We start from the raw sequence: 16,229 nt of genomic DNA, 5'->3' as shown, positions 1-16,229 counted from the left end.
TTTTATTTTGATTTTTCTTCCGTTTACTCACTTTGCATTTTGTAAATAGATAAAAATAAATGAATAAAATATATATTTTTGAAAGCAATCTTACTTTTTACAGAATTTCTTTTGCACAGTACTGTAAATACTTAAAATCAATAAATAATACTGCAGAAGCCACTTAAAAATTTAGACTGTCAGGAGCAAATGAATAACATAAAAAAATAAATTTCCCTGTAGATTTACACCATGACAAACAACAAAACCTAACCAAATTTAGCTATTAAAAATATATAACTCTAGACCTAAGAGATGCGTAAACTCTAATGCCGCATACACACGATCGTTTTTCAGCATGTAGAAAACAACGTTTTTTCCAACTTCCTCATTAAAACGACGTTGCCCACACACCATCGTTTTAAAAAAATGCTCTAGCAAAGCGCTGTGACGTACAACACGTACGACGGCACTATAAAGGGGAAGTTCCATGCGGATGACGCCACCCTTGGGGCTGCTTTAGCTGATTCCGTGTTGGTAAAAGACGATTCGCGCTTTTCTGTCTGTTACAGCATGATGAATGTGCTTACTCCATTATGAACAGTAGTTTTACCAGAACGAGCGCTCCCCTCTCATAACTTGCTTCTGAGCATGCGCGGGTTTTTAGCGTCATTTTAGCCCACACACGATCATTTTTTACAACCTGAAAAACGACATTGTTTAAAACTTCGTTAAAAAATGCAGCATGCTCGAAAAAATGTTTTTTTCGTTTTTCAGAAGCCAAAAAATGATGTGAAGCCCACACACGATCATTTTAAATGACATTTTTTTAAAACGTCGTTTTTTTTCATGCCGAAAAACGATCGTGTGTACTCGGCATAATGCCCCGTACACACCATCACTTTATGTGATGAAAAAAAACGACGTTTTTAAAAACGTCTCTTTAATTGACCGTGTGTGGGGGAAAACGTAGTTTTATGTCTTGTAAAAAACGACCCAAAAAAATTGAAGCATGCTTCAATTTTATGTGTCGTTTTTCAAAACGTCGTTTTTTACTTCACAGAAATTGACCGTGTGTAGCAAAAAACGTCTTTCAAAACGACGTTTTTACACCTGCGCATGCCCAGAAGCTAGTTATGAAGCGAGCTTCAATGGAAAAACGTGGTGAACGTAACCTCGCTTTGCTAGAACATTGTGAGAAAAACGATGGTGTGTAGGCAACTTCGTCTTTGAAAATTGAAGTTTCAAAAAGGTCATTTTTTACTTCACAGAAAATGTCGTTTTTTTTCATCACATAAAGTGATGGTGTGTATGCGGCATAACACTTCTATTATTCTCTAACCTTTTGGCCTGTTAAATATTCAGTTGAATTTTTTTTTGTTAAATCTGTTTAATAGGTGCCAAAAAATATATAAAAAAATATATACATGTTTTTTTTTTTTTTTTTAGGGTGTTCTTAGTTTACAAATGACCCTATGGTGATAAGGTCACTACAGGGTTTGTAAAGGGCAGTGCATGGTAAATCTTGCATCTTAGTGAATGTTGACTTTTGTAGACGGTGCATTGAATATATGTGGACTACGTGGAGGACTATACGCTTACTTGGAATTCTCTTTAGGTCCTAAAAAAAACCTTGCTTCAGTACATGTAATATGGATTTACACTTCTTTTTCAGATGGATTCTCTGGCCAGGGTAATTGTTTCCATGGCACAGGTGGCCGGGGGAACAAGCACGCACAGATGCGTTACAGCTTGAGACTACTGAGGGCTATGGTGTCCATAGGGGATGAAGGTGTAAATCAGGACCTCTGTGATCAGGGAGCAATTAATCAGCTCTTGGGTAAATCCAATTCAAAACCTTTCTTAATGCAATATAAATCTGTACTGTACTGCAACTACTTGGTGTATCCAGATGAATTGCATCTTGTTTTTTTCAGGCTTTCCTTTGTGGTAAATGGCTATAGAAATCTCCTGACATCCTTCTTTTTTTTTTTTTTTTTTATTCAAAGGAAAACTGACACAAAATAGTAAAAAAAAAAAAAAAAATGTTTTTTAAATGTAGCTGTGAATTTCTTTCTTAATAACTGACCACCAAAAAAACACTCAAGATAAATTCTTCTGCTCATGATGATCACATTGATACCACATATGTGCATGTTATTTGCTATTTGCCCAGAAACAATAGTGCATATTTTGCTTTTTTATTCTACATAAAACACACTGATACTAAATGAATTTTTTTTTTTATCCTACCTAAAATGTACTGGCCCTGACCCTTGACTCTGACCTTGACCTTTGATCCCAATTTTTTTCTTTCTTTAGGACCAGTTCACACCGAAACTCGGGAAACCCACATTCTGTGCACGTTTCCTGCACTGCTTTCAAATAGCACTGCAGTTGCAATCTGCAGTGGATGTCAATGCCAAGTTCATGACACAGCAGACGCAGGCTGCAAACGCAGTGCTTTTCCCTCCCCTGGATCACATGGTACAATAGTACCGTGCAATCTGATAGCTGTATGTTTTGTAAAGTAGTGCATGCATTACCTTTTAGTGCGATCCAGTGTTCCTGTGTGATTCATGGTGTGAACTGGCCCTTAGCAAGGAGAAAAACATACAATGTATCTTTTTCTTCACTCAAGAGGAGAAAACAACCCAGGGGTGGGCTGTACTGTGACTGATGGCTGTGATTGCAATCAGAGGCTATCCCAGCCCTGGTTCCCGGTCATTAGTACTGTGTTTCCCTGAAAATAAGCCCTAATGTGATTTTCGGGGAGGGATGAAATATAAGCCCTACCCTAAAAATAAGTCCTAGTTTAAAGTGGTTGTTAAATCCGAAAATGCACTGTATTACTATATAATATAAAGTAAACTGTGTATGTTGCTGTAATCTATGTGTGATAAATACCTTCCGCAAAGCGCCACTCGGTGCTCAACTGATCCCCCGCTGCTCTCCCCCCACCCTCTGCAGTACTCGGAGTGGGGAAGGAAGCTTCGGCAGGCCATGGAAACACCAAGCGAAGCTCAGCTGATCCCCAGCTGCTCTCCTCTTCTGCCATCTGTCAGCAGGGGATCTCATGCCCCCCTACCTCTGCAATGTTCGGCGCGTGCCCTGAACAGCACTAGAAATTTAAGGTCAGCGCAGGAAGAGAGAGCCGGCAGGTCACGGAAGCTATAACAAGGTATTTATCACAAATAGATTACCGAAAAATGCATAGTTTATACTATATAATACTGTAATACAGTGCATTTTAGGATTTTACAACCACTTTTATTCAGTTCCACTGGCCACCGGGGATTCCTGACAGGCAGGGAGGGAGATGGGGAGAAAAGACGGCACATATCAAGCCCTACCCCGAAAATAAGGTCTTTTGTTGTCAAAATTAATATAATTACCCGGACTTATTTTCGGGGGAAACCTGGTAGGAGACCCAGAGTTCCATAATGGTTCTCATACTATTTCAGCAAAAGCACAGTGGTATATATATATATATAATATATATATATATAATCGGGGGATATTTATTATAGCAAGAAATGTTGCTCTTCTTTTGTTCATAACGCAAAAAATAAAAACCGTAGAGATGATCAAATACCACCAAAATAAATCTCTATTTGTGGGAAAAAAAAGGATTTTGTTTGGGTGCAACGTTGCACGACTGCGCAATTGTCAGTTAAAGCGACGCAGTGCCGAATCGCAAAAAGTGCTCTGGCCAGGAAGGCGGTAATTTCTTCCGTGGGCTGAAGTGGTTAAGTCACATTGATAAATCACTTCAATCTTCCTCCAGCTCTATGTCTGTACTGAGATATGGGCTTTCGGTTAGAGAGTTGAAATAAGTGTTAATGGACTATCACTGCACTTGTGTTCCATTGAGAACTACAAATCCACCTGCTGCAGTGGCAGATGGGACTTGTAGTTTATTCATCCAAAGATCCTTCTAAATGATGTTTTATGAGGATATTAAGTACAGTATGTCAGTTTTTTTAATATTATAATCCTAAGTATCTTCTTGCACAGCGCCGCTGTGCAGTCATGTGACCTCTCTCCGCTTTCCTTCCCCGATCTAAGGAGAACAGTGGGAGGGGCTGAGACTCCCCTCTGACGTATGCCAGCCAGCAGAGGGAGGTCACAGTAAGGTAAAGGTACATAAGGGGTAAAGGACTATATGTAAGAATGACATTTTCTGTTTTTGTCAGGGTTACTGAAGAAAAGTTTGGCCGATTCTAGTGGAAAGGACAACTCCATTTTGCTGGAAATCCAGTCTGACATCCTCTTCATTCTCTCCGCACTTTGTGAGAATGATACTCACAGAAAGGTTTGTATTTGATCTGTGGACATCGTAAGTCGCATTATTATTTCTCGTGCCCAGTAAGGCTGACTGTTTGTATGGGTTATCTGCGTTCTTATTTCTCATGTCCTTTAATAATGACTATGCAATCATTTATCATCTCTTGTAAGACTGACTGTATGAATCTGCTGTGTTATCCTTCTCATGCCCTGCAGGTCTGACCATTATTATGGGTAAGTAGTGTTATTATATCCCATGTTCTTGCAGGACTGACTGTTTGTATGGGTAAGTTGCGTTCTTATGTCCTGCAAGACTGATAGTTTTTATTAAGTTTAGCTGTGTTCTCATTTCTCATGTCATGTAAGAATGAGTAAGCCGTTTTATAATTTCTCCTATCTTGCAAGATGTCATTCTCCCGCCTCTCTATCTCAACCAATCAGAGGAAGCCTTGTATTCATTCATCCTGTGAATGGTTGAGCGGCGCTCAACCTGACTCAATTTTGCTTCGGGAACAGGACAGGAAGTCCCTGTATCACTGCTGGAGCACAGAGCTGTTTTTACTGCATGGACAGCAGCCACATTTCTTGGCAAAAATAAATAGTTTATTTGGGCCAGGTTGTAAGTTGTGTTTATCTGCAGTCTTTTCTTCTCTTCATCCACTCAAAGTCCAGAATTTATAAAGCTTGTCTGAGCTTTCAGAAAACAGGGCAGGGAGCTGAAATTACACTCTGCAGAGCTCAGTGAGGAGAGCTCTGAGAGCTGATTGGAGGGAAAAGACAACCCCCCCCCCCCCATTCAAACCGAGTGAGTGAGTAACTTGTATAGCTCTACAAATGCGAACTAAATCGCCTCATCCGGTGTCGTCCTTATCCTTCAGAAGAGGTGTGTCTTAAGTTTTTTCCTGAAGTCCTGATGGTTTTCTTCCATGTGGATGTTTGTGGGAAGAGCGTTCCATAGCCGCGGTCCTTGGACTGCAAATCTTCGCTCTCCCTTAGATTTGTAGTGGGATTTGGGGATGTGGAGGAGGTTTTGGTTAGTTGATCGAGGAATGCAATTGGTGGTGTATTTTTTATTTTCTCCCATAAGTATTGAGGGGCCTTTCCTTGTGTACATTTGTGGGTGAGGCAGAGGGTCTTGAATGTCACCCGATCCTTTACGGTGAGCCAATGGAGTGTTCTCAGGGATGGGGTGATTGATTCCCAGGGTTTTTTCCCCGTTACCAGCCAGGCTGGACGACCTGTAGGCAAGAAATCTGGTATTTAAGTAGTCCTAAGTAGAGGAAGTTTGCATAGTCGAGTCGAGAATTGATGATTGTTCCGACTACTACCTCTGTATCCTCTTCCGGGATGAATCGGATGAGTCTACGCAGTAGGCGGAGCAGATAGTGGGATCTACTGACTACTGATCCTATTTGTGCATCATCGACATCTCTGAATCAAAGATGACTCCGAGACTTTTGACTTTGGTGCTTGAGGTGATAATCTGTCCCAGGATGGTGGGTGGTGTCCATAAGGTCCTTGCAACAGAGCTGATGCTGTCAATCAGCTGGTGATCCCTCCCCTGACACCTTTTTTTTTTCTTGGTGTCAGGAAAACTTGTCAGAAGTGATTCATGCTGGTAGTAGAGGAACAAAGCATCAAACAGAAATGACAGAACAGATTTAAATTACACTTGGTGCTCTTAAGTACACACTATAGAGGTGTTTGTTCATATTTCATGTCTGAGGTTTACAACCACTTTACGGTAACAAATGTTTAAGAAACACAATGAGGTATGCAACATTCTAGCTACAAAATAGTAGCTATAGACAAATATTAACTGAACTATTGTTTGAAATTATTTAATAACTCTCCTCCACTAACTGTTTTTTTTTTAAAATTCTGGCTCTGGAAAATATTAAGGTAGAGGGCTGGGCAATAATAATCGCTAAAAGATAACTGCTAATGTTCTAAGCACAAGTGATCATAAGAAACATGCAATCACCCTAAAACCTTGTACACACGATCGAATTTCCATCCCGACAAAGCCGCGGAATTTTGTCCGAAGGGCGATGGCCGTGAACGTCTGCATACAAACGGTAAAACTTTGTCGGCTAACAAACTCGAAACTACGTGGTTTTTCAGCTCTTTAGCGCCACACTTTGGGCAACTTCTGCTAATGTCTTAGGCCTTGTACACACGACCGAACATGTCTGCTGAAACTGGTCCGCGGACCAGTTTCAGCAGACATGTTCGGTCGTGTGTACGGCCGAGCGGACAGGTTTCCAGCGGACATTTGTCCAGCCGACCGTTTTCTGGTGGACAAATGTTTCTTAGCATGCTAAGAAACATGTCCGCTGGAATCCTGTCCGTCGGACATGTTCGGTCGTCTTTACAGACTCACTGTACATGTCCGAGCGGCCGCCATCACGCGCATGCGTCGAATCACTTCGACGCATGCGTGGAAGCATTGAACTTCCAGGGCCGCGCAGGTCGCCGCGTCATCGTCGCGGCCATGTCGCGACACGTCACCACGTTTGTTTTCCGCTGGGATTTTGGTCTGATGGTGTGTACAGCGATCCGACCAAAATACGGCAGCGGACATGTCCGATGAAAACGGTCCGCGGACCGTTTTCATCGGACAGATCCGCTGGTGTGTACGGGGCCTAATGGTTAGCATTGTTTCCGAGCATGCGTGTTTGTACTTTGGATTTTTTTCCGATGGTCTTGATCAAATAATCCAACAACACATATTTGTTGTCGGAAAATTTTAAAGCATGCTATCCAACATTTGAAAATCCGACAACAATTGTCCGATGAAGCATACAAACGGTCGGATTTTCGACAAAACCCTGCCATCACACAATTCCCGTTGGAAAATCCGATCGTGTGTTCGAGGCTTTAAGACAGTGATCCGACTTCTGAGGCGACTTCCATTGAAATCAATGGGTACAAATCGCCTACAAGTCGGATTGAAGTAGTACAGGAACCTTTTCTGAAGTCGGATCGCCTTGAGTAGTGTATATTAACACTGCTCCCATTCACTTCCATTGTTTTTCTCTACAGCACGACTTGGGACGACTTGAGGCGACATGAAGTCTGATCGCAAGTCGCCCCAGTGTGAACCGGCTGTTAGATGATAGTAGTTGCATAAAATGATTGCAAAATATTTATGTTTGTTGACTATTTCCACAAGGAACATTTTGTTGAATAGTGCATGCATTTTCAAAGCTTTACTTAGAAGAGGAATACGCTGTCTGGGGTAGTCATCTTATCAAATCTCGCTCTTTCTCAGGAGTTGTTTGGATCAGAAGGAGTGGATGTACTCATACGGCTTCTCAAGATGGACCCCTCCAAGTTTTATAGTGGTCTTGGTCACAACAAACTACTTTTCTGCACACTAGATTCTGCTTGGTAAGTGTTGCTCAAACTCCTCTGCATACTACAACCCTGGCCAAAAGTTTTGAGAATGACACAAATATAAATTTTCACAAAGTCTGCTGCTTCAGATCTTTTTGTCGGATGTTACTATGGTATACTGAAGTATAATTACATTCATAAGTGTCAAAAGCTTTTATTGACAATTACATAAAGTTTATGCAGTCAATATTTGCAGTGTTGACCCTTCTTTTTCAAGAGCTCTGAAATTCTCCCTGGCATGTTGTCAGTCAACTTCCGGGCCACATCCTGGCTGATGGCAGCCCATTCTTATATAATCATTGCTTGGAGTTTGTCAGGATGTGTGGGGTTTTTTTGTTCACCTGTCTGGGGTTAAGGTCTGGGGAGCTTCCTGGCCATTAACGCAAAATGTAGATGTTTTGTTCCCCAAGCCAATTACTGATCACTTGTTTCCTTATAGCAAGGTGCTCAATCTTGCTGGAAATGTCATTGTTCATCACCAAGCTGTTCTTGGGTTGTTGGGAGAAGTTGCTTTCAGAGGATGTTTTTGTGCCGTTCTTTATTCATGGCTGTGGCAAAGCAACCACCCCACACATGAATGGTCTCAGGATTCTTTACTGTTGGCATGAGACAGGACCGATAGTAGCGCTCACCTTCTCTTCTCCGGACAAGTTTTTTTGCCCAGATGCCCCAAACAATCGGAAGGGGCTTCAACACAGTCCTTAGCAGCCCAATCCCTGTACCGTTTGCAAAGATCAGTCTGTTCCTGATATTTTTCCTGGAGAGAAGTGTCTTCTTTGCTGCCCTTCGTGACACTAGACCATTCTCCAAAAGGCTTCATCTCACTATGTATGCAGATGCCCTCACACCTTCCTGCCGCCATTCCTGAGCAAGCGCTGCACTAGTTGTGCCCCAATCCCGCAGCTGAATCAACTGTAGGAGATAGTTCTGTCGCTTGTTGGATTTTCTTGGGCACCGTGTAGCCTCCTTCACAACATTTGAACCTCTCTTCTTGATGATCCGATAAATGGTTGATTTAGTTGCAATCTTAGTAGCAGCAATATCCTTGCCTGTGAACCTTTTTTTTTGTGCAAAACAATGATGACTGCACGTGTTTTCTTGCAGGTAACCATGGTTACAGAAGAAGAACCATGATTTCAAGCACCACCCTCCTTTTAAAGCTTCCAGTCTGTTATTCTAAGACCCCTTTCATGCTGAGGTGCTTTTCAGTCATTTTAACTCTAGAAATAGTTCGCCTCCTATTCATTTCATTGTGACTTTTCACATTGGGACGGTGTATTCGCGGGACATTCGAAAAAGTCCTGCAAGCAGCATCTTTGGGGTGGTTTGGGTATGCTGTATACAGTGCTCCCAAAATGCCCTGCCAGTTGAAATGAATGGCCAGCGCTTCCAAAGCACCTGAAAAGCGCTGCAACACGGGCTCTTTTAACCCCTTCTATGGCCAGGGGGGGGGGGGGGGTTCCAGTGTGAACGGAGTCTAAAGCCGGCCATACACGGTTCGAATTTCGAAAATTGTATCAAAGAATTTTCGTACGAATTTCACACCGTTAGTGGGCTGCAGCAACAGCCGATTTTTCGTGTGGCAATCAAATTTGAGGAATCAGACATGTTGGAAATTTTTTGAAAAACAAACGATTTTTTAATCGATGATGGGAGAATCATGCGAGAAATGTAATAGAAAAAAAATGCACATGTGCAAGAAAAGAATATTCCCGGCCACGAAAATTATTTTCTGTAGCAACATGAAGGCTTGGTCGGCCGTATTCCAAAAATCAATGGTGGCATCATCGGGTCCCAAAAAAAACGAACTTTCTGATTTTAAAAAGAAAATTAGTTTGAAATTCGATCGTGTATGGCCTGCTTTACTCAATCAGCATTACAGAGTGATTTCCAGCCTTGTACTCGTCAACACTGACACCTGTGTTAACGAGAAAATCACTGACATGATGTCAGCTGGTCTTTTTGTAGAGTGGATGAAATGCAGTGGAAATGTTTTTTTGGGGGGATTAAGTTCATTTTCATGGCAAAGAGGGACCTTGCAATTAATTGCAATTTATCTGATCACTCTTCATAACATTCTGGTGTATATGTAAATTGTCATCATAATAACAGAGGCAGCAGACTTTGTGAAAATTAATATTTGTGTCATTCTCAAAACTTTTGGCCATGTTTGTAGATTGTGTGAGCTAACTTTTGTTCAGACTTGATTGTGTTTTAGTATCTCTTAAAAAAAGAGATTTCACAATTATAAAAAAATAAAATAAAGTGGATTAATGGTGACTAAGTGACTACCATTCTTACCTACTAATATTTAATGGGGAACTATATCGCTTTGGTTGGGAGAACTCTTTCTATAATGTGCAAGTATACACACCATACCTGCGCTTTATGACACACTTACAATGTAGCATGCCCTCCTTCGACATCGCCACATCTGTGTTCCTCTTGTTCCATTGTTCATGTTGACATCACCTGCTCTTCTTCTGTGTCCAGTATCTTTCTTCTCTGCCAATGGGAAGCCACTGACGATAAAGCTTCCACACTTACATGCTGGAGTTGCATTTTCCTGGCGCCCAGCTCTAGTCATCTTACAGATGCCAGAAATTAGCTTTACCTTCTGTGTTCTGCCAGTGGCGGTGCGTCCATAGAGGGCGCAGGAGCGCCGCCCCCTCTCGCTCCTGCACCGCCACTGATAACAATACATAGATTCATGCATTGCATGAATCTATGTATTGTCGCCGCTGCCGAAGCCGTCCACTATTCAGATGGCCGGCCCCCTGGGCGAGTGCCGGGCATCTGAATAACGGCAGCTGGTTGGCAATCGCCTTCCAAATAGTTAACCAGGGGACGCACAGGGTGTGCGTTCCCTGGTTAACACTGACACGCATCTTAGCCAATCAGGTTCACCGGATATGGTTACCGGTAACCTGATTGGCTGAAGCTATATCGAGGGCGGGAGAAGACATCAAGGGATCATGGAGGAGGATGGCTGACCGAGAAAGGTAAGTGCCGGGCGGGGGGCAAACTGGCGACAATTGATGGGCACATGGCGACAATGGCATGGCACAGTGGCTGCGTTTGGCATGGCACAGTGGCGACAATTGATGGGCACAGTGGCGACAATGGCATGGCACAGTGGCTGCGTTTGGCATGGCACAGTGGTGACAATTGATGACAGTGGCTGCGTTTGGCATGGAACAGTGGCGACAATTGATGGCATGGCACAGTGGCGACAATTGATGGGCACAGTGGCGACAATTGATGGCACAGTGTCTGCATTTGATGGGCACAGTGGCTGCGTTTGATGGCATGGCACAGTGGCGATAATTTTATGGCACAGTGGCTGCGTTTGATGGGCACAGTGGCTGCGTTTGATGGGCACAGTGGCTGCGTTTGATGGGCACAGTGAGACTGTAATTAATTTATTTATTTTTTCGTTTGTTTGCCACTGCTTTCTGCCTTCTTCCCATGTTTATGAAGGTCATCCACACAGAGAATTTATGAAAACTCCATCCAGATAGTGTGCTATATGAGGACTTAACCTAGGACAGTGGCATTGCACGTCAAGGATGCTGACTATGTTTGTAACATGCCTTTGAATAAAAGTCACAGATGTGTGTGTGTGTGTTGTATTTATATTGTCTTTTTTGTTTTTTTATTAGGAGTTGTATTATAGGAAGTTTCACATCAGAGGACTACTTTCTTGAAAAAGAGGGCTTATTTATTATTCTGGATTTATTAGCAGTAAGTATGTAAACTGATCTGCTCCAGCCTTTTATATTTGGACCTATACTTTCAGATACTGTATAGTCATTGTAATGGTAAAACAGCAGGATATAAACAAATGTAGTGGGACATCTATACAGTGGAACCTTGGTTTACGGGTAACGCAGTTGATGAGGGTTTTGAATAACGAGCAACTTTTTTTTTAAATCCTGACTCGGTTTCCGAGTGTTGTCTCGCAAAACGAGCAGGATTCAAGCTAATGGGGTGTGCAGTACCGCATTTGGCCAGAGGTGCGGGGCACCTGTACACTGTTTTTCCTGCCCGTGCCATTCTGCCCACGTAGATGTACGTGAGGCAGTCGGCAAGTGGTTAAAGGCAAAAGAGGGTCCAACCCGATTCTAGCAAGGTGAATCCAATTAAGTGGCAGATGAGTGTATATCTTACTGTAGCACCGCTCACCGCACTTTTTTTGTACATTCGGGGGGAAAAGTAGACCGCTCTACACTTTACCAGGTTTGATTCGTGGCATAATGTGTTGACCTATGGGCTACCTAGAATTAATCGAGATAAGAATATTTATGTACCAATCATGTTCCATGTGATTGACACCACTACATGTCTTTATTTTGTCCTGAAGCTTAATCTGAAAAACATGAACAACCTGTTACTTGGGATACTGGTGGAATTCTGTGATAATCCTAAAACCATTCCACATATTTTAACTTGGAGGGGAAAAGATAATGAAACGGTCCCAAAACTCCTTGTCCGATTGTGGAAGCAGGAAGAAGAGGAGCTGGGAGTCAGGAGAGACAGTTATGGACGTATTGTGGGTAAATATTGAAAAACTAGGATGGATCAGCTTGGAAGAACTATTTTTTGTTTATTGTAATCTCTCAGATGCCATTTGACCAGTGACAGTTTGAAAATAAATAATATGTTGTGGGAAATAGTTTTCCATTGGCACTTTTATAAATAAGGCTTAAAGTGTTACTAAACCCAGGAATATGAAAATAGTTCATCCGCCCCCCACAGTGCCCACAGCTTATACATTTTTTTTACAATAAAATACTGACACTATATACCTTTTTGGATGATCTGTATACCACGGTTACATGATGATAAACTGCACAGTTTCTTCAGTGCTGAGAGTTCATGTAGGAGGAGATTTCCACTGCAGCCTGTATACACGCCCACATGTGTGATGTCAATATCATGTGACCTGGCTATCTCTGAGAACAAGTAAATGTTCTCTCCAGCATAAAAGACACAACTAAGCACAGAGGGAGAAGATCCTTTACTTTTCCCATAAGTCATCCATCGCCACGAGCATACAGGAGACATGCTACAAGATCCTAACCAGTTTGTACAGGGTGCCCACCACCTTGCATCGTTTCCTCCCACATGTCACCAGTGTTTGCTGGCGGTGTGGAAATGCTGAAGGGACGATGCTGCACATCTTCTAGGACTGTACCAAACTTGTTTCCTTTTGGCGGTAGGTGTTTTGCACAGTCAAGCATCTGACAGGTGTTGACCTAGAGGGGGACCCGGCGGCCTTTTTGTTGCACCTTTCAAGTAGACCGCTCAAAAAATATAAGGCGTCTCTCACAATCCAGTTGCTAAACGCAGCCAAGGCATGCATTCCCCTTTGTTGGGGATCGGAGGACCCCCCATCCAAATTCTTGTGGTTTTCTAAGGTGAACGAACTGAGGGACATGGAGGATCTCACCGCTACCCTACACAACCGGGAGGAGACCTTTCGCAAGACCTGGCGACCCTGGAATCACTTTATATTCACTAACGCTTATCTTCAGGAGGTTGCGCAATCGTGCTGAGCTTCCTGAATCCAGCCTCACCCTCTGGGCAAGAGGCCCTTTTTTGCTCTCTGCTCTCTCTCTCCTTCCTTTTTTCTTTACTCAATGCTTCTCTGTTTTGGGACGTTCTCTCCCCCCCCCCGCGCTTTTCTTCCCTCCCCCTCACCCTTCCCCTCTTTGAGATTCAGGGGTGGGAAATACCTTACAGATACGCATCTTACGATCTTTAGGCATCTTTTGTTTTTATATTGCCCCATCCCCGGGCGCACTAGGCCCAGGGAGGTTTTACTTCCCTCTAAATTTTACTGGAAAATCCCAAACCAAGTTACTCCCTGCTACCATTTGTTTTATGATCGGTATGTCTCACTATTCTTTGTCTTTTAAGCATAACTGCCTTGACCATGTATAGGAATTTTCGAGAGTTGTTCCAGCGTGATGCACTGAGCAATATCCCTATATTTGTCATTACGTCCACGTATTCTGTGCAGCGTTGGGCCTGTTGCTTTATGACTTTTAAGAGCCTAAATGTTACTTAATTGACATACTGTGAATTTTGGTTTCTTTGACTGTTACATGTAACTTTCTTTGGTCAATAAAGGAATTCTAAAAAAAGACACAACTGAGCATGTGCAAGTCGGCTACCCTGACTGTGTTAGCTGACCTTCCCCAGATAGACCGTGCAGGAGGGGAGGATCTATGCATACAGGATAAAACAACCTTTTTACACACTGAAAAAAGCCCCTTAGGTGCCACAGTGAGTATAACAAGCATGCTATGCTGCATATACAGACTGATTTTACTGTTGTGGGTTTAGTAACACTTTAAATTATATTGGTTTGGTTGTTTCTGCTGTCGGACTTTCGGTGCCAGAAATTTCAGCACACAATTTTTTGCCACCAATAAGTTTTATTGCATGTGTTACCTAAAAGAATATTTTATCAAATACAAAAACATTACAGTCACTTTACCACTTCTCCTCGGGTGGGCGTCGTATGACGTCCTCTGTTTGAAGTGGTTATACCAGAACGATGCCTGCAGCTGCATGTTGATGCCTATTTTTATCCCCTGTGATAGCAATACAGTTGCAGTTACAGGAAAATTTTTAGCGCCTTTCATCTGATATTAAACGATAATTTCTTTTGCAATATTACGCTATGTGGCTTCTCATTTTCTGTGCTTAACGCATATGGTTACTGGAGACTTGGGTGTGGAGTACAGATCAAGGCACATATTCTTGTTATGGAGACACCTTGGCTGTATCTTACTGAGGGGGTCACTGCTCTACCCAGATGTTAGCTGGTGAGAGCGTCGGCCATCCTGGAAAGATTTAGCGCATTTGATCTCTATAATTTAAGATCTCCCCTGTCTGGTAAGAGGCCATATACTTTTTTTTGAGGAGCACCTTTTCTGCCCTGGAGCACTTTTACATCTTTTAAGCACTTTGAAGGCACATGGACAATTTATGCTGAATTATGAATTTACACAGCGTTTTGCAAGATAAGGGCTGTGGAAATTAACTATCAATTCATCGATTAATCTTTAATTTTTTTGATCGATCAAAATTATTTTGATTGGTGCTCACCTCTCCGCCGGCTTCTGGGCCTTCAGGGAGTTCCGTCGGAGATCCGGTGACGTCACGGACACCGGCGGGGCTTGCCGTGTCCATCTGAAGGGCTCCTTTGCTGTGCCTTCATATCTGCATGCCGGCGGGACCTTACTATCTGCCACACGCAAGGGCTGTTACAGTTCCCTCTATCAACCTGGGATTCTACAACCATCCACTGGGAGTTGTGATAGTTCCCTTCATAGGACATCTACATGCCAACGGACTGATGTTAACCTCTCCTCATCTGGATTCAGCAGTGGTATCGTTGTATACATTTTTATACCGGTATCATACTTGGCTACATGTTTTTATGACTGCTTTTGCTACAGTTTGGTATTACTCGCACCATTTTTACAGTTTATGTAGCTACATCGATTTTATCTCCAGTGCAATATTTATTTTGTTACCTACTTGAAGACTATAAAAGTTTTAATGCTATTCCCATCGAGCGCTGACTTTGTGTGTTTTTTGTATCCTGCTATCCATTTTTCCAGTGGTTGGTAGCTGCACTGGGAATCAGCCTGCAAGGAGGAGATCAGCTAAAAGTAGTTGGATCTGTATGTGCGTTATAATTAATCGAAATTAGTTGATTAATTGATTAAAATAAAAAGATTAATCGAACACAAAAATTTTGATCAGTAACAGCCCTAGTTTTAATACATTTTGACTTGATATACAAGCATTGTCTTGATATAAGAGTAGCGTCATGTCACAACTGAGTATAAAAGAGAAGGCGCCTCTAAGTGTAGCAATATGGTTACATTTAATGAAGGTACAACATTTAGCAACTCACATGGTTGTTAAATAAAAGAGGCATGTCTAAGTATGCAGGCATCCGGGGTAAAGCGATCCACATAGACCATCTTCCTCACCGCCATTGACATCGTTCCTTCTACGCTGCGCTCCACGAGCGGTTTAAGCCTTGCTTTCAGATCGCTCTACTGCAGGGTAGTCTTCCCGGTCACGATTGCAGACTGACACATTGCTATAATCTTTTTATGTGGACTATAAACTGAAGGATTTATGAATAAATGGTTGTGGAACGAATAATCTGAGTTTCCATTATTTCGTATGGGGAAATTCGCTTTGATATACAAGTGCTTTGGATTACAAGCGTGCTTCTGGAACGAATTGTGCTCGCAATCCAAGGTTTTTACTGTGTTGGATATGGACTTTGAATATGTGATTTGTGGATGTTTTTTTTATATATATCAATTAGTGATCTATATTAATTTTATTTTGTTTTTCATTGAATCTTTACATGTATTTTTCTTAATCTTATGCACTGTGTTTATACTTTAATTATATGCACTGGTTTGTTAATATACATATATTACTACCAGAGATTACTGCCTCCAGTAATGCTTGATATTGTCCAATGACAATGTCTTCAGATACATGTAATGTACTCATTTAATTGG

General features: G+C 42.1%; 1 protein-coding gene across 2 annotated transcripts in view; it reads left to right on the top strand.

Annotated features, from left to right (window-relative positions):
• Positions 1–16,229, top strand: part of CFAP69 (cilia and flagella associated protein 69) — a 67,666-nt gene that overhangs the window by 39,556 nt on the left and 11,881 nt on the right. For both annotated transcript variants that reach the window (XM_040352445.1, XM_040352444.1), the window contains exons 13-17: positions 1,655–1,819; positions 4,176–4,294; positions 7,541–7,659; positions 11,328–11,409; positions 12,029–12,221. In XM_040352445.1, the coding sequence (XP_040208379.1) occupies positions 1,655–1,819; positions 4,176–4,294; positions 7,541–7,659; positions 11,328–11,409; positions 12,029–12,221 (678 nt within the window). The remainder of the gene's footprint in view (positions 1–1,654; positions 1,820–4,175; positions 4,295–7,540; positions 7,660–11,327; positions 11,410–12,028; positions 12,222–16,229) is intronic.

Source organism: Rana temporaria, chromosome 5, assembly GCF_905171775.1.
Source record: "Rana temporaria chromosome 5, aRanTem1.1, whole genome shotgun sequence".
In the NCBI taxonomy this organism is placed as follows: domain Eukaryota; kingdom Metazoa; phylum Chordata; class Amphibia; order Anura; family Ranidae; genus Rana; species Rana temporaria.
The sequence above is the reverse complement of the archived record's forward strand: the minus strand, read 5'-3'. Positions and strand labels throughout refer to the sequence as shown.